At 32.2% G+C, this 19,962-nt stretch overlaps 1 protein-coding gene across 1 annotated transcript in view; it reads left to right on the top strand.

Annotated features, from left to right (window-relative positions):
- Window positions 1-19,962, top strand: part of PTPRQ (protein tyrosine phosphatase, receptor type, Q) — a 156,842-nt gene that overhangs the window by 129,398 nt on the left and 7,482 nt on the right. Inside the window, exons 36-42 of the mRNA XM_004675857.1 lie at window positions 4,009-4,035; window positions 4,684-4,765; window positions 7,899-7,989; window positions 13,055-13,131; window positions 17,345-17,479; window positions 17,671-17,796; window positions 19,547-19,695. Of these exons, the coding sequence (XP_004675914.1) occupies window positions 4,009-4,035; window positions 4,684-4,765; window positions 7,899-7,989; window positions 13,055-13,131; window positions 17,345-17,479; window positions 17,671-17,796; window positions 19,547-19,695 (687 nt within the window). The remainder of the gene's footprint in view (window positions 1-4,008; window positions 4,036-4,683; window positions 4,766-7,898; window positions 7,990-13,054; window positions 13,132-17,344; window positions 17,480-17,670; window positions 17,797-19,546; window positions 19,696-19,962) is intronic.

Below are 19,962 nucleotides of genomic sequence, written 5' to 3'. Positions count from 1 at the left end.
AATGAGCCCAGACATGAAATAATACCCTTTTCCATAAAAAGGCACAGGATTTAAAACAGCTAAGATTCATGTAATAAAAGCATTTAGACTTTCATATTGTAAAGTGGTCCATTATCTTATCGAAATCTGGACCCTGCCCAAATTGATTTATATACTAATGAGCTAAATATTAGTTGACTTTCGTTATTTTAAGTGAAGAAAATAAGGATACCACAGCAGTCTAAAATGCTTTACATTTAGCAAATTTTTTTTGTTTGTTTTTCAAAGTGTGAAGAAAGAGAAGCTTTCTGTTTGAGTCTCTGGGTATTTTCACAGATCACTTTATTTGAAATAGTCACTCCTGAAATAACATTGTACTTTCATGCACATTAATTTCTGTGGGTTTTTAAAGCATTTTCTAACCAAACAATTTTTCCTAAACTAATTACCTAGGCAGAGATAAGTCATTTTATCTTCCTCATATTATGTCTGTCATTGTCTTTTCCAATACCCTGTGTAAATTTTCTAATTAATAATTTTTCCTATTAGAAATAACACTTTAAAACCTCAACAAAAACCAAAATTTATAATGTAACCAATATACTTATATACTATGTCTAAGATAAAAGCAATAATATGGAATAAAGACAACAATAAGAAAATTTTGAATTTTCATTTCATTAAAAATAGGGGACTTAAGTCCATTTTGGAATAAGTTTATCCTTCCCAGGTAAGTTTTTGTTATTTCAATTCACACAATTCTGACTGCCAAATTACATAAAATTTAGACTACTAGAAATCTTGTTTTTCAAATTATGGGAATACAAATATGAAGAACAGATAACATAAAATGATACAGTTCAGGTAAATTATAGAAAAGAAAGTAAATCCACTTCTAATGTTAGATGATCTGATATGATTTTGTTTGTACTCAAAAACTGTTTATTAATATATTCTTTTATCACCCTTACATAAAACTTTGGACTGCCTGAGAATTTGCACTTGCTTTAACATTTTAATGGGAAATTTATTCAGTTGAGATATTCCTTTATAATATCTAGAACACCTATATTTAACTTGACTCTGTATCTTAGTCTGATTTTATCCACAATTGTATATTTAACAATTATTTATTCATTTAAATGAGTAAGATTATGAGAGAATCATAGGAAAACAAGTGGTAATCCCACTCATGCCTGCAGGTGGACAGGAGTCTCGGTGCCTGCGTCCTTAATACCTGAGCTTAAGTAGCCTAGATCCCAGTGGGAAGGTGATGAGTCCTTAGAAATTTAGTTTCTAGGAAATAAACATACCAAAAGCTATTTTTTTTTCACTAGAACATGTTAATATTCATGAAATAGTTAACATTTGAATCATCTATTAGGGAATCAGAATCTGGTATGGGAAAACACCTGGAAAACAGCTGGAATAATCCAAGCTGACCTGAAGAGATACTATTGAGAAAATCTGAAGTGTAGAATATGTGAAGGGAAGTGTGAAGAAATAATATTAGAAATGTGTGCATGATAAGAAATTATTTCACATGCTTGCATAAAATACTAAATTATTATAATCATTATATTAAAGACTCGTGAAGGATATTGAGTTGAACACAGGGAAACCAGACCTGGATTTGAAATCTAGGTATTTATGACTACTCAGTTTCAGAAGAATAAATAAGAAATCTTGCTGCTTTGAGATTATCCAGTTTTAAGTAAAAAATACAGACTATTTAGGAAACAAAAAAAAATCATTTCACATCAGTATCAGTAGTAATTGAACAGTGTGGCCTATGGGGTCTTGAGCAATGTAAAAGAAATTAGAAATTGCCATGATAGTAACTAACATCTGTGATGGCTTCCAAAGTCAGGGGCTTTGTAATCATTTTACCTATATGAGCTTGATTTACATACCTGTTCATACCTGATTTGCAAATTGGGAAACTGAGGCACAGGAAGATCAAGTAACTTCCTCAACATATTGTTGCTAGTAATTTTTAAAAGTAGGTTTAGAGCTGATAAGGACATCATATTTTATAATAACAAAACAGAAGTACTCAAATGGCTCCCAGATGGAATAGCTTCCCAGTTGTGGTTTAAAATGTATCTTTTAGTTTTAGTAATATTTACGAATATCTTTAGAGAGATCTTTCAAATGAAAATCAAAAAAAGAATAGTAAAAAAAATATGTAGAGATATTCACTGAAAAGAAGTTGACTTAAAGGAAAAAAGACTATAATTCATAAATGAGAATAGATATTATTAATGAAAAAAGGCAAGGATCTAAGCAATAATATAGAACTTTAGTTATTTCTTCCTCATTTATATTTTAATGTGATTTTTATGCTTAAGATCTCTTGGGTATTTCCTAAGTGTCCCCTTATTCTACAAATGAATTATCAATAAGCCATCAATGGCTGTCCAGAAGCTAGCTCAATTTTAGATTCTCGCTATCCCAATAAAAATATTTTGCTGGTACAACTTCAAATAATCGTGGCTCCTCTGAGAAAAGAGGAAATCTCCCCACTATAGGATGGCAGTCTTACTAGGTGACCAGCAGCCTGTCATTAAATCAGATGTAGTGTGTTTGAATTTCGCCAGTCATGAAGTGAATAATGTTCCCTGTTACAAAAGTGATTTCTGTGTAACTCAAGGATTTCCATTTCCATGTGGTTTCAGGGAAACTGATCTTGCTAATTCAAGGATCTTATTTCTGTCTTAAGCTTAGTTAATTAAAATTTCCCAACTTAACCCCCTTCCCCTTTCTATTTCTCTGCAGCATCATTGCCCCCCCACCCCCAACCCTCCATGTTGGGCTTTGCTGAGAGGTGATTATTTCTAACAGCAATTGATTAATGCCTTGGTTCCCACTGCATCGATTGCTATTTCAGAAATATTCCCAGCATTTGTATTATACTCTGTACCCTGTTCCCACATCATGGATTTTCCTGAGACAATAGCCTAGACAGCTATCTCATGGTCTCTCTAGTTGGGATTTTATCTGTTGCTTAGCATCATGTTTGAATACAGTGGGGGACACACAAGTTTATGCACCAAAACTGCTCAGCCCTGCAGTTTCATCACTGTGATGCTGTGTTTGATAACTGGATGTACTGTCAGGTTATAACCTGGGAAGTTGGAGATAAAATCCTTTTACTTAGAACTCCTTCAGCATGAGCCAATAATTCCATAATTTTCCAGTACCACCGTGCTTTCACCAATATCTATATTGCAATAATATAGACTTCCTTTTGACTCATGTTTTTTGTCAAGCACACACCCCTTAGTGATCATTTTAAATATTTGTTCTCTTTTTTTTTTTTCACACATCCTTTCTTCAAAAACCAACATCTTGAAAAAATTTTTCACTTAAGGAATTTAGTAGCATCCTTAACTATACTTAAAATATTTGAAACTCAAACAAGTGATATATTTTTACTTTACTTCATTATACATTGTGCCTTTGTGGTTATTTGCAGTGCTAATTGGTTGTGCATGACAAATATGTTATTAAAAAATGTGCTCGTGTGTGTTGTTTAATGTATTTAGCTGTCAAAATTATTATATTTTTCAGAATATAAATGACCAATGAATTGTCAAAAAAGATATATATCTATAGTAACTTTGATTATGATTTTGTATGGTTATATGTTCATCAGACTCACTCATGAAAGAAAAGTTAAACAATCTGGTATCATTTTTCAAAGCTCTCCTGTTCAATACTCTTTATAGAAAAAGAAAACATTTTTAAATTCCATGTTCATTCTCTTAGACCATTGAATATTATGCAATATAGTAAAAAGTGAATTGTCTTTCAAGTACTTAATAATATTATTTATTTGGCCATATTTGGATCCACATAATTAAAGTGTAAAATATAAAATAAATTTAAAATAAAGATTACTTATCAGTTAAACACATAGTACATTGATATATTACTGATTTATTCTATATATTTTTTTTAAATCTAGAACTCTTAGAAAGACATGTTCCTCAAATCTCAATTCATTTAACACAATCTCTATTGCAGGTTACTTAGCTATAGAAAATCCATCAGGTAAGTTTGTTAAATACATTTTCCTCTGTTTGAATATCAACTTTAGATTCACTAAATCAGTGAATCTTAATGTGTGGTTCCTTTTTTATGTTTGTTCGAAAAACCTCCAAGCTGGATATAAATCATAAAAGCATGACTAATTGCATGGTAACTGGAGAAATGCTTTCTCTCTCTCTGGGGTGAAGCCTGCATGTCTGTATTTTAGCTTGGGAAGTAATACGGGGATATTTAAACTCTTTGGGGTTTAAAAACCATGTCATTATAAGAATGAGGTCACTGCAATATTTTATATCTTCTAAAACCTTATAATGTATGAAATGTTTTCTGTATGACAAAGAGGTATTATGTGCTTAGGAATCAATGATAACTTTATGCCCTTACATTTACTTGAAAAACTTTCATTGAAATGTTAAATAATTGATTTAAAGTCACTCGGCAATGAAAGAATTTTGTGCCATGAATACAAAGAAAACCATCTCAAAGGGGAAAAAATTTTGGTAAATATGACACAGTGACTTTAAGCGGCTATGTGACTTCATGGGTTTTGAAGTGTCTGTTCTTTAACTTGCTAGCTGTTGAACCAAGCCATGCCAAAGTGAAAGAACTCAGTCTAACGTGGCTCCATTTTATAACTCTCTTTACTTTGAGGCCAATAAGCAAGAAATCCTTCCTGCAACATGTTGAAGAGCTTTGCACTAACAACAACCTAAAGTTTCAAGAAGAATTTTCGGTATGTTACTAGCAGTTGTCACAACATTGCCAGACCTCTAGTCGTTTCATGTGTCACATTTCATGTCCATTTTAAGCATACAAGGCCATGAAGACTCTGGCCTTGATAATCAATACCCAATTACCAAGTTGATTGTTTGGATAGTAATGTTACACTGAGCTGCTCTGGTGCAACCTGAACAGAATTATTCACCTACTGTGTTAGGAAATGGGGGCTCCTCAAACCTACCCAGCCCCGGCAGCCTGACCTCTTTTCTTCTCTGCTCTCTCAGCCCAGTTCATCTTTTTCATTTGTATTGAGGTTTAGGTTCCACTAGTAACATCACTGTATGTTTAGATTTAGACACTAAATTCATTTTACTTTTGTCTTTGAGTTTATGTCAGTGGTACAGATGAAGCTGAAAATAGTACTTGATCCTTCCAGAAATTTCAAAAATAATTTTCTATAACTTCCTCCCCATATCCAATATCCCAAACAAACAAACAAACAAAAAACAGATAAGTGATGCCCATGTTTACAACAACTACATTTAAATGGCCATGGATTAAGGGCTCCATCTCCTCATGGAGAACACGTCAAGTTAAGAATTTATCACTTAAACTATTTAAAAATTTAAAATATGTGATTGCTTTTAGCATTGTATATGGTGTGTGTGTGTGTGTATATATATATGGGTATATTATATATATATAAACTTTATATATATATAAACTTCATATATATATGTATATATGAAGTTTTTTTAAAAATACAAGGCAGATAGCAGTTCTAAAGTTACTTTAAGAGTGGTAGCTTTCTTAAATGATGATTTTTTTACATTATAAAAAGAAAATGGACTCCTAAATGTCACCCAAAACTTTATTTCTATTGAACCTTCATGAAATTTTTAGTGTATGAACTTATGAAGCAAGGAACCAAACAGTCAGCTTGAATAATTCAGGATTATAATATTTCAGTCTCTCAGGAAATAAAAACAAAAATGTGAGAAGATTAATAGTGTTTCCTACAGCTTTTTAGTTATGCATCTTAACTAATATTGGTCTGGACTGAAGAAAATCAATGATAGAACATCAAATTCTTCTTAAATTTATATAGCAAGAACTCTAAATTTTTTTAGTATAAATGTCATTTCACTGGAAGAACAATGAATATTATTACATTGTGCATGGCTGAATAAACAAAAAGTTTTCACATATTTTTGTAAATAGAGTTTCTAGTTTAAGCTTTTTAGAACTTATACTTGGCTGTTTATAGAAATCTATAGGTAGCATGTATTATTTATATGAGGATATCTTTATAAGGAACTTCATTTCTAAATTCATTTTTATCCTAAAGCTGTATTTTTAAAGTTGTCATGTTTGAAGAAGAAAATGCATATTTGATATGTAGGCTTGATAAATTTTATTTCTCAAGTGATAGCCACTTTATACCATAAATACTTAAAGTCTTCTACTATGTGATCAGCATTGGATTGAGCACATAGCTACATATCAATTCAGCACTTACTAGCTAAATGACCTTGGGCAAACCACTTAAGCTCCCTAGGCCTCCACATTCTCTTTTATGAAATGATAATATCTACTTCATTGAATGGTGAATACCAAAATGATTGAATGTGTATAATAGTAAGAATAGTGGCTGCCATAGGATTAGCTATTATAGTAACAATCCCTGCCATACAGATGTTCATGTTATGATAAGCATTGCAGACTTATTAAAAATTAGTTACACTATATCTTGATAGAGATAAGCATAAAGAAGTGAAAATCAATTCTGCTTAACAATCAGAAAAAAAGGAAAACACGGAAAGTTGCCCTGCAAGGTGAACTTCAGGATGAACAGGGGTTGAGCAAATAAATAAAGGGGAAATAGATTTCCAGATAGAGCAAACAAATTCAGAATCACGGGAGATAGAACAGTCCAAGGAACTCATCTGTAATCCCATTGGAGACAAGAAACAGTAGGAAAAGAGCTAATCATGAAGATTGTTAAGGTCCTGTGTGCCACCTGCCCCAAATAAGGCTGCACAGTGTAATATCACTATCCAGGTAATCAACTTGGTGGTTGAGTATCAATTATCAAAGTCAGAATCATATAATCTATATGTGGAATCTTTGTGAAATAATTATAATCAGAAGTACCAATTTCCAGGTGACTCCCAATTCATCTCCACCCCCTCCTTTTCTTTGTCTCTTACAGATATACTCACATACACTCTCGGAGCCTTGCTTGAGGAAGCTAGTCTAGGATTCCTCACTTGCTTAAGAAAAAAAAAAAATTAAAGGCATTGGTACCAACAAAACAGATTTCAGATGCATGTATTACCCCTGTCCTGGAACACATACCTATATGCAAAGAATTGTTCTGGCTTTCTTCCTAAGGAAAAATGAAGAATTAATTCAATGAAATAATTTATAATGATGATGAAAAATAATAAAAACACACATTTTGGCACTTTGTAAAGAATTGGCAAGACTGCTAAAATAGAAGACCATAAATTTCATAAATGCAAACCATTATATTCAAGAAAGAATTAAACACCAGCTTTCTTCATGACATAGCCATGATATTTTCACCAAAATGTCAATAATAGATCTCTTTGTCTTTCATCGGTGTTTGATAATTCTTTATATCACCTTTTCATTCTGCTATAGATTTAACAATGCCTACTGAGAGCAGGATTTAACCTTTGGCATCTTCACAAACTGACCAATGTTGTACCAATTAATAGGCATGAAATCACACTGCCCAAGAAGAAAAACAAAAAATAAATCACTGAACTCCTATCCCCTACTAAGTAGACATTAAAATATTAAATGATACTCAGTATGATCTCAATAAAACCATTAGTAAACTATCAAAAAATGTTCTTAAGATTGTTGTTGTATTAGTTTCTCAAAAGAAAAAAGTTACCCCAGAAAAAACAGTAACCTAATTCACCAGCTTTCTTCAGGGTATTTATGAAGAAATTTATGTAAATTCATTACTGTTAAGTTGACTTTATTTCCTCAGTTTTGAGAGGTATTTTTTATTTTAAAATAGAAAGATTTAGAATAAAGATTTGTCCTTTACTATGTAGATTTTCTTGTTTTTGTCTGAATTAAGTAAACTCTGCAATGTATTCATTCCATAGGAATTACCAAAATTTCTCCAGGACCTTTCTTCAACTGATGCTGACCTTCCTTGGAACAGAGCAAAAAACCGCTTTCCAAATATAAAGCCATGTATGTACTTTTAGTATGTCTGGTTTTGGCTGTAAAGATTTTTAAAATGGTCACAAAATGCATCTTAATATTTCAAATTTTTCATTACAGTTCTTTACTCATAAGTTATGATGTTTGTGATTAGCAGTGACTTTCAAACTGTATCTCTTTTGATTTGCCAATGTTTTATAATCAGTGTCCATGGTTTACAACCTGTTCAGACAAATTCACTTATGCAGTTGCAAGAAACAGTAGACCTATTAGTTTCTCATATTTATAATTTAACCCAAAGCAAATCTCTTCCTAGAGACATAGTTGTTAAATAAAAAGGGGAAAATGTAATTTTGTGTGTAATTTTCCCTAACAGCATAGTTGTGTTTCTTATAGGTTATAAACCATGCATTGCAAAATATTTATTGTGAGCTGAGTAAATGTGAACTAGTCAGTGCTGCCATGGTTTTTGCTTTACTAGTAAATGTGACTCCATTTTCAAACAATAGGGGAAAAAAAAATATTGCACTAACAACTAGGAGTGATGCAAAAGGAAAAACGTAAGAATTCCCTGTTAATAATTGCTGTATGTATGATAGTACATTTTTTGAACAGGCATTTCTGTTGTCTATATTCTAGCCCCATGTATGTTATGTAAAGAAACAAAATGTGATATTTATAATGTTCTGAAATATTGTCAGTTGGTTTTTAGTCTGTTTCTTCTTAAGTTTTCACATATTTTAAATGTTCTATGACTTCACATGCCTATTTTAGTGAAATTCTTAAAAACTGAACTCTTTGGTCTAAAAATAATATAGAATTTGAAAAGGATGCAGCAACAAAATGTAAAATCATAGAGAATATGGTATGAAGAAATTGAACAAAGTCTAGTACTCTAGAACTAGAGGAAAATTGAGGCATGAGATAAACAAATTTAGGGAAACATGATATAGGAGAAAGGAATCTAACAGATTTTGCTAATTCCCAAGAGTTAGAATAGGATGAAAATACAAGTAGCTTTCTATAGTCACCTAAAATCCATTTTGAAACAAAACTAATCATAAGGAAGTGACTTTGAACAAGTTGACAAATAAGGCATGGTATGAAATTAAGAGTGTTAGTCTCCACCTCTAAATATCTATCATGTGAATTTCTCAATGGGTCTTTTTTTTTCTCTCTTTCAAAGAGTTAATCTGGACTGGATGCATCATATATTTAAGAGATAGGAAAAAGTTTATGTTCTTATACTATACCTAAGTTTTTTCCAGATTATTACATGCTTATTTAATTAGGTATTCTTGATAATATTCTGTGAAAATAAATACTATAATCTATTGAAGAATTTATTATGGAATATTATACATAGGCTGAAACAATAATGTCAGTATATATATAACAAGTAAATCAAATATGTTTAGCTTATTTCCAAGAACTAAAAAGTATCTAATTTCAAATAGTAATATCTGAGATGTTAGAAAGATATCTTTTAAATCTTTCAATCCACTAATGCATTTTAAAATAAATATTTTAAATCTTTTGATCTCATTACATTATTATCTGGGCCCACGTCAAGCTACAAGAAAATTTAGACAATACTATCTTAATAGTTAGAGGGGTAGAAGAGAATAATAATGGCCAATTAAATTTAATCAACCTTAAAAAAACAAAAATAACAAGGTTCTTTTGTTTGAAACTAAGGTATGTCCTTGATTTCTGAAGCTAACACAAAAAGAAATTGTCAATGATGGGCTATTATACTAAATCAAGGATATTCCACGATATTAGAATAAGCATTGTATGTATTTTCCTCCTCTGCTAAAGTCAAATGAAGAACACTAGTTTTTTGCTTTCTTTGTGCTTTCAGTGTGGGAATGTCTGGTAATTTTTCAAATAATGTATTGGAACCATATCTCATATCCTCTAATGGGTCTTTAACAGAAATTTTTTTAACTGTCCTCTTAAAATTTAGAACCCTGTAAGAATTAGGTAGAATTTTATAGTTTTCAAGAAATTTATTTGAATAATTTGTCCTTTTTATTAAAACATACCACCTGATGTAGAGTAAAAAACTAACATTTGGGTTGTAATAAATTCCTGGGTCATAATCTTACTGACCCACTAATTACCTTAATGACCAACATATTAACCAATCATTTCTTTTTCATAAGGTAATTGTGAGGAATAGATGAAATAATCATGTAAACCTCTTTGCCCAATACTAAACATGGGAAGCACTGTCTCATGATTGGTAATATACAGGATGCTTATTTTTAAAAGTTGTTAACTTTCTGGGTGAATAGAATGAATAACAGGCCCTGAGGGTTGACAGTCTGTAGCTAACAAGCTCACTTCCCTAGCCTGCATTAGAAAGGCAAACTCACAGTCATCTCTAAACTGGAACATCTCTAAAGGCAACTGAATCCTTTATCTCACACACACACACAAACACACATCCCACCCTGCCCCCCCCCACCCCAACAAATGAGATATTTAGGCTAAATATATTTTCATTTTGTGCTTGCAGAAAACCATAAAAGAAAAAAAATGTTTCCCCAGAGAGAAAGAAAACATTTCAATAGTCTGAATTTTAACCTGAGTCAGCTAAATTAAGTGCATTGTATCCCTTGAGTAATGTAGGAAGTAGGATTTCAAATATCACTGTGCATGTTAGAAGATATTAACTTACAGGGATTTAAGATACTAGAATTAGCATCAAATGCTTGCAGAAGAGATTTCCAAGTCTGTTTGACAGGACACTGACCTTCAGAACTGATCCAGCTCCATGAAGAAAAGTTTAGTTTGTTGTTGACTCTGATAATTATAAACAGGACTATTGAGTGAAACTTGAAACCTTAAAACCTGATGACTTCCTTTCTCTAGTTATAGGATTATACACAATGTCATTAAAATAGTTGTATCTTACCAAAATCAAATTCTTTGGGACCTAAGTCATCTGCATAAGTTTACTTAAAAATTCCATCTCTAAATGTAAACCCCTTGGGCAGGTCATTATACTTATGAGAACTACGTCAAGTATTTGACATACAACATTTGCTTATGTTTTGAGAGAATGAGACTATATTGCTTATGTTTTGAGAGAATGAAACTTATATTGCTTCTATAAGTTTTCCTCAAAATAACTCTACAAATTAGAATTATAACTATATGGTATATCTGAGGCATGAAGGAGCAGAGAGGTTAAGCAGCTGATATAAGGCTATACATATATTTGGAAAGTAAATCAAGTAGTGAAACTCATTTTCCCCTACCACTATTGAGTTCCTTCAATTTCAATTTTAAAAAATCTTCAAATAAGTAATAATAGATACTTTATGTCATTTTTAAAAAGATTCATTTATTTATGCATACAGAACTGGGCTACAGGTCAGAGGCAGTGAGAGGATTCACCAGAGACAGAGTGGGGAGCAGAACAGGCTAATTGATAGGAGTACACTGCTGAGGGGAGCCACGGGCGTGTCAGGAGAGAACTGCACCATGTGGTCACCTCTAGGGCGGTGATCGAACTCATGCTGAAGTGGCTTTAGCTTCTTAGTGCTGTGCTTTAACCCACCGTGCCACCAGGGAGGGCCCAGATACTTTATGTCATTTTAAGGTCTAATTAAAATCAACTTGCACATTCCAATTAAAATACTAAATTGGAAACAGTCCTCAGGAAAAAATTTTGACACCTTTCTTTAAAGAAAATTAATGGATATGAGTCCAATTTTATCAGCTCTTAAAATATTCTAAATAATTAAAAGTTTAATTTTAAAGAAAAAATAGGCAATTAAATTAATAGAAGAGAATAGATAGTCCAAGAATGGACCAAATTATATACAGAAATAAACTATATGCCAGAGAGGTATTTTGAATAAGGTGGGGGGGGTGAAATATTAATATATTGGGACTGTTTTTCAAACTGACAGCATATAAACAATGAAAGATTGTGACTCCTTTGCTTAAGAAAATAAAACCCAGTAGGTCAAAGTTTGAAATATTTAAAACAAAAGCAGAAAAATCATTAACATTCCAACAGAAACAAGAATTAGACTAGTACAAGTAAGAATACTGATTTGATAAACACTTTTATGTTAATGACAGATGAATCACAGTAAAGGGTAGTGAACAATAATGAGAAATCTTATTACAAAAGATTTGACAGGAAGTCCAAGACAATGAAAAAATTACAATAAAAGATGATAAAATTACAATAGGACAAAAGTATCATAATCTTTATTTTTAGGATAAAATATTTTTTAGAAATTAGAAATATAGGGCAAAATGCAACTAACAGAGAAGGCATTTAAAACAGCCAAAAAGAAAGCAAAGAAACAGTTTCACTTACATATATGGAAATCAAAATAATTGCCACAAGTCATAAGTTTTTACCTATCAAACTATCATAAATTAAAATGTTTAATAAAATCTGGTAGTAAATATAAATAAAAAGAAACAAAATTATTCAAACACATGTTTGAAGTATGAACTGATATAATTAGAGAACCATTTGACAATATCTATCAAAATTTGAAATACACACTATAATTTGGGAATTTTACTAATGTATTCTACAAGTACATTTTGACATGTAAGCAAAAATCTCAGTTATATTTATGCAGTATTTTATAAAAAAGAGATGAAATTAGATAACTTAAAAAAGTTAAATGAGTAAGGTATATTTAAAACTGAAATATTATGTAGATTTTAAAATGGAGAGCTTGGGTTTCTTTTTCTGGTCTGGTATGAAAAGATATAGGTGAACGAAAAACAAATTTGTGTAATAGAATGTATACCATTACATTTCTGGTCAATGTTTTTTCCTTGATCTTAGCCAAAAAGCTGAGAGGCCATTTTTCTGGTCAACTTTTTATGAATAGTTATAGAAAATTCTGGAAATAAGCAAGAACATACTGATAGTTATTTTTTGTAGATAGTAGAAATATGAAATAATAGAGGACTTCTACTTTAATTTTATGCCTGTCTGTAATGTTTGATGCTATATCATGAACTCCTTTGTATGGCCTTATTTTATTATAAAAAAGTAAAATGCAATTTAAAATGTAAATCAGCATTGATTTCTTATATTTTCTTCTAGATAACAATAACAGAGTGAAGCTGATAGCTGATGCGAGTATCCCAGGATCAGATTATATTAATGCCAGCTATGTTTCTGTAAGTTGCCATTTTTATGAATGTTAAATTTTTTATAAGACCTATTACTCTTATGGCTATTAAAAACAAAGTCATTATAAATTCTATGTAATTTAATGTGCTAGTTCTTTACAACAATAATATGTATCCCCATTTTATAACTGGCAAATGAAGGCCCCTAACTGAGATTGCAACTTATAACAACCCTTTCACTAATAATGGCAAAGGTTCGACATCAGGCTACACAGCCTCTTGTTTATTATCCATCTGATTTGTTTATTGATATATTCTATATACACAATCTCTCAAAGAAAAAGTAGTCCAATAATATTTATATGATTTAAAAATGTACTATGCTCTTCTTCTCTTAATATTCAATCCTTCAACTATGATATCATATTCTTTCTGTTCTCAGTTACTTGTAGAAAGAACACCCCATTGTAGCTATTGAACAACTCATTAATTCAATAAGTTGGTTCCCACTTAAATGAACAAAAATTCATGGATTGCCTAGTGTCTTGCACACCACAGATAATAACTACTTCTGCATTAGATTGAAAATGGAATGAAACTGATTTCAAAGTCTCTTTCTCTTTCTCCTTTTCCTTTTCCATGACTTTTGTTCTCTCATTGCTCACCACCATCCCAGCACTTCCACTTGGATTGACATAATCATGGAATATCAGAGTAGGAATGAATCACCCTTTATAATTAGTTATTTCAGTTATTCACTTTGAAATTCATTTTATTAATATCAAAAAGGCAGGTTTATTATGAAAAAAAAAACAGGTAGAGAAGAATAAAGGGCACTTGCATAGATACAGTGAGCAGAAAGAGCTGCTCACCTTGAAATTCTTTTTTAAAAATTCCCAACAAATAGATGTTATCCTCTCATCATTGACTCAGTCACTTGCTACTAAGGCAGATGATTCTATCTTTGAGCTACTTTATAAACACTTGTTTGTGCTTTAAAGCAAGATACGTTCCCTCATGTACTGGCTTCAATTCTAACATATCCTTATCATAATGATCCTATAGCTAACTGTGAGTGTCCTTTAATTTCCACACTCTAAAAATTCCTTTATTCTTTCCTTATTCATAGATTCTCTCACTCAAGCCTACCATTCCATTTGATCCCTCTGGGACTCTGCATATGTGATCTTCTGTCCTTCCCTTCAAACATATCTTTCCTATTGGTTGCTAATTTAGTCTATTGTGAAAGCAATGAATAATGAAAGAATTTAAGTATATATAATATAATAATGAAAGAATCTAAGATACATATATATATTTCTTAATAAGGAAAGTAAAGGAAGATTAGGAAAAGATGTTATCCATTCAAGGCTAAAACTTTAAATCTGTATAAAAAAAACACAGATTTGCTATTGAGAGAGCATATTTTATTCACTTATCAGATATTTGATTCCATTTAGTTCTTCTCTAAAGATTTTGATAAAATCTTACATGCTTGCTGATTTTTAATACAGCCCAAATTCTATCACATTTTGAAATTTTACTTTTATATAAATAATGGCACATTGGTGCATTTAGATATTTAAATTTAATCAGTGCTGTGATCATATGTCTTGTATGACAAGGGCAGATGATTTTGTCAATAACCTTCTGATTGTATCATTTTTATTTTCCAGTAATTAGATAAAATGAGTAGCTCACATTCTCTAATATTCAAGCAGATATGAGGTGACAGTACAGGTCATAATTATGATAAAGAAGGAAACTAGACAGTTTAGTAGGTTAACGAACCACATGGATGAGGTAAAAGCCCCAATGTTTTCTCTGAGTAGTATAGGTTGTCAGGAGACAATCATGAGAAAAGATAATGCAAGAGGAACAATAAACTGAGAAGTTTGATTGTGTACATGCTGCTTTAATCAAGTAATGCTATAATATAATGAATCTCACAACAAAGTCACTATGGCTCATAGGCAATGACATGCTCCCTCACTGCTGAGCTGCAGGCTCTGGTAAGCAGATCCTGATGGAAAGCCGTTTATGTTAAGCAGGTTTCAGTCCTGGCGCATGCAATACATTGTATTGTTCAGACATTTCAGAAAATCTCTGCTTAGGACACCGGGAACAGATGGAATAGACAAAGTTATGATACTTGGTGACCTTCACTTCTCCATCTCCAAATGCACGCAAGGTGAACCTCAGAAAAATGTCAGATACCTCGGACTCTCAACTTCCCAACTTGTTCCTGGGTACTTCTAAATAATAGAGTCCCCTGGTACACTGATAAGGAGTCAGTTGAGGAGCTCATGACAGAGGCTATCAAAAAACGGATGCTGGATTTCTACTTCTTTAGAAGCTAGAGGTAAAGGGTGAATAACTATAATACAAGTAGGAAGACTGCAATTTAATTCTAGTGTTTAGATAGAAAAGCAAAAAATATTAAAAAAAAATAAAGGGGGAGGATCAGCATGTATTTTAAGACTAAGAAACTCCAGGCCAGAGTCTGTAGATATATTAATATATAATTAGTATATATCTTGATCCTGGGCTATTTTGGGGAATTGCATTCTTGGATCCTGAAGCTAGGACTCACAGAAAGCCTGGAAAACTGTTCTGAAGATTATGCCATTTTCTTACACCCTTGTGGGACAGAGGTAGAAATGAAAGACTGCACCCCATAAACAGTCCCTATGTATAGAGGACTTCAGAAATTTTTTTCAATTGAATTTGCATATGTAGTGGAGATTTCAAGTCCAATATGTCAATATTGAATACTTGTTTTGTTGTATATTTCTGCGCTTTTAGAAGTCTTCCTTTGTAATCATTTTGAATGATGCCTCTGTTTTTTTTTTACACCAAATATCCAATTAATCAGCAAATACTGTTGACTGTCTTCAAAATATAGTCACATCTTAATTTGCCAGTCTACTGGATACTCTATTATCTGCAAACCCTCTCTTATAGCACTTATCACATAAAAAATTCTATATAATTTGCTTATTTATTTGGCTTATTCATAGAAATAATGTCAGCTTCCTCTAGTGTCTTTTGTCAGTGATAAACATCCAGCTAGTAGAAAAGTTCTGGGCAAGTAGAAAGCACTCACATATGTTATTCAGATGAAAAAATGTTCATATGTTAAAGTCTGTAAAGAAATTGACCAAAAATGTATTGGTACTTCCTTTTGGATAGTGAAATTGTGATTGAATCCCACATTCTAAATATATTTTTTTCTGAAATTTCCAAATATTCTATGACTATGTATATAACTTTTATAAAATAAAATTTTATGTTTAAGCATTTCATTGAAGCTGGAAAAACAGATATGCTTTATCATTTAGTATATTTGAGAGTTTCAAAATGTTATGCTGGACTATCACTTGTTAATTCAGTGATTTGTAGATTCAGGGTTCCCTGAAATTTCAAACGTACATTATTCATATACTATTTTTTTTCAGTACTGAGATAACTCTAATGAAAAGAAATTTTACTTTTTATACCTCAAAATATGTTGTTCAGATAGATGTAATTTCATCACTACTTTTTATTTATACAGTAATATTCTTTAAGAAAATTCCACAGATATTCAGGAAGAATGCTGACATTCCAGGTGAAGAGACCAAGTTTTAGGACAATTTGATAAAATGCACAGCAGCTGTCATAACAGAGTTGAGATAAATCTCAGGTCCAATATTAGCTAGCTGAAATGCCACATTGTCTTGGCTCAGAGCCCTGGAGAGTAAACACTCATGCTAAGTAGATAATCAGTTTCTTACAGGAAAATATTAGTATGACCTATAAGTATATGACAATAACATAATGGGGTGGATAAGAACTAACTATAACTCTTTCTCTTCGATTGTGAGAAGTTGAATAAATCACATTCCTAAGCTTGAGTATCTTCATCTGTAAAAGGACAATAATAGCAATAATTCACAAGATTTTTGTTGGAAGTTGAAATATTTATCAATATTTAACATTTTGCCTGCCATAAAGTATTTCATGAAGGTTGATTTCTTTCTGTATAGTCAATGTTCTACTGAAAGTCTAGAAATATATGTCAAAAATGACTGTTACAAAGAATACCACACTAGAATTAAATGTTAGTATTAAAAATGATACAACATGTAAAAAGATTGGGTCACTTATTGCTAGTATTTTGTTCTTATATTGCTCAAAAGTTAAAAATACACTCTATTTTTGTTTGTTTATTATGTGTGTGTGTAAATAATGATGCAGTGTTGTCATTTTATTCTGCTAGGGCTACTTATGTCCAAATGAATTTATTGCTACTCAAGGTCCATTACCAGGAACAGTTGGGGATTTTTGGAGAATGGTGTGGGAAACCAGAGCAAAAACATTAGTAATGCTGACACAGTGTTTTGAGAAAGGGCGGGTAAGTTACTTGAAAATCTCCTCACAGAATATTGCTTTACAATTTGGTTAATAGATGTGTGTTATTTTCAGTGAATACCGTGTTATCAAAAACTCAGATATCTATAAGATGCGTTTAACTTAGCTTCAATAACTGTGACATTTAGCAGTAAAACAGTGCTTCTGATGACTGGTCATTTTCTCCTAATACAGATCAGATGCCATCAGTATTGGCCAGAGGACAATAAACCAGTTACTGTCTTTGGAGATATAGTGATCACAAAGCTGTTGGAGGATGTTCAAATAGATTGGACCATCAGGGATCTGAAAATTGAAAGGGTAAAAAGTAGTGTGGGGGGGGGTTGGGAAGGAGAGTAGAAGCCAAACCTAGTAGAAAATATGAGTGTTCTAAGTGTCTGAAGTAAAATTAATTTTTAGAAAATTGTCTCTTGCATTGTTGATTGTATATTCAGTAATGTTTTCCTATCAATTTCTTTTTTTTTTAAGATTTTTATTTTTATTTCTGCATATAAGAACTGGAGTGTAGGCAAGAGGAACTGATGGTAAGAGGATTCACCAGAGACAGAGTGGGGAGCAGAGCAGGGAGAGCTACTGAAATGCACTGCTGAGGGGAGCTGTGGACAAGACAGAAATTGAACTCATGTTGAAGTGACAGGTGGTAGCTTGAGAGCACTGACTAAACCCTGTGCCACCAGGGATGCCCTTTCCTATCAATTTCTAAGAGAAACTTTAAAATTCACATATGACTTTTTTTTTTTTCAAAGATTTATTTTATTTATTCGTACAGAACTGGGGTACAGGCCAGAGATGCGGAGGGTGAGAGGATTCACCAGAGACAGAGTGGGGAGCAGAACAGGCAGATCGACGAAGTACACTGCTGAGGGGAGCAGCGGGCGGGTCAGGAGAGGTCTGCCACGCCATGTGGATCTCCTCCGGGGCAGGCGGGGATAGAACTCATGCGGAAGTGGCTTCTCTGTGCTGTGCTTTAACCCGCTGCACCACAAGGGAGGGCCCCACATATGACTTTTTTAATGCAAATACAACATTTATTTTAGATAGATTTCTCTCTCTCTCTCTCTCTCTCTATATATATATACACACACACACACACACATATATATATATTGATCAGGTAATGGTTGTTTACAACCATATATGACTTGGAGGCATAGCTTCAACATCTTAAGACGTACGTGGCCACAAGCCCTCCTCCAAGCATTTCTAATCCTCCACCACAGCCCACTGGCTTGGCTCACCCATGTGCTCACCATCCCCTCCCTCTGGCAACCTCAGTTCTAGTCAGAGTTCTGAGGTTTACTTCATTTTAGTTTCGTCTTTCCCATTGTTTTGTTTCTTTATGTCCCATATATCACAGAAATCATCCAGTATTTTTCTTTGTCCTTCAGACTTATTTCATGTACATTTCACTGTGTTCATTATATAGATCACATGGTTATGCTTATATTAATGAACTGACATCAAATTCTTAGGGAAATGAGGAAATAAACATGAAGAATATACAAGAACACTAATTCTATGAACACATTGTAGTATTTGACTTAACGTAGGAATTTACCAAGTCATTCATATCTATATACACTCAAGATTTTCTGTTTAATCTAGAACTAAGAAAGATGGTGTGAGATTCCACTTTATTAGTTTACAGATTGTATAGGAACTTTTATGCTTTCTGATATTATCAGACACTCATTGCTTGTGCTTTGAATAATTGGTGAGTGTGTTTAAATTTGGGGTCAAATTGTTTCAAAATCTACTATTCTAAAAAATGTTAAGCCACATTCAAATATAAATCCTCTATAACATCATCCATTTGCAAACCTTCTAATTGCTACCATTATACTGAAAAATGAGTTTCTTTAGAGTGGATGAAACTCCATTGAATGAAAGTTCTCTCAAAAGAAAATATAAAAATAAAATGCAGTTTCTTCTGTTTGCTAAAGAGTCATTGTAAAAGAGCGCCTTCAAAAACTGAGATTAGCTCTCTTCAACTTTCACTGTAATATTTAAATAATTTCATTGATCTTTTTAATTTGCCACTTTGTCTTAGCATGGGGATTGCATGACTGTTCGACAGTGTAACTTTACTGCTTGGCCTGAGCATGGGGTCCCTGAAAACAGTACTCCTCTAGTTCACTTTGTGAAGTTGGTTCGAGCTAGCAGAGCACATGACACCACACCTATGATCATTCACTGCAGGTAAGAAAGGCAGGTTTAGCACCTTGTGTCAAACACTAGAAATAAACTCTGAATTCAAGTAATCTTTTTATTATCATGATACTAGTGATATATTTATAACATTAATGTAGATTTATTTCAGCTTAGTTTATATAACTTTATAAAAAGATTAGAGAGCAGAAATAAAGTGAATTATATGTATCTCAAGGCAAACCTATATATATATATACATATAGGTTATGTATATGTGTGTGTGTTTTTTATATATATATATATATATATATATAT

Source organism: Condylura cristata, unplaced genomic scaffold (genome assembly GCF_000260355.1).
Source record: "Condylura cristata isolate star-nosed mole 26May11 unplaced genomic scaffold, ConCri1.0 scaffold00004, whole genome shotgun sequence".
NCBI lineage: Eukaryota > Metazoa > Chordata > Mammalia > Eulipotyphla > Talpidae > Condylura > Condylura cristata.
This window is presented reverse-complemented; position numbering and strand designations above follow the sequence as displayed.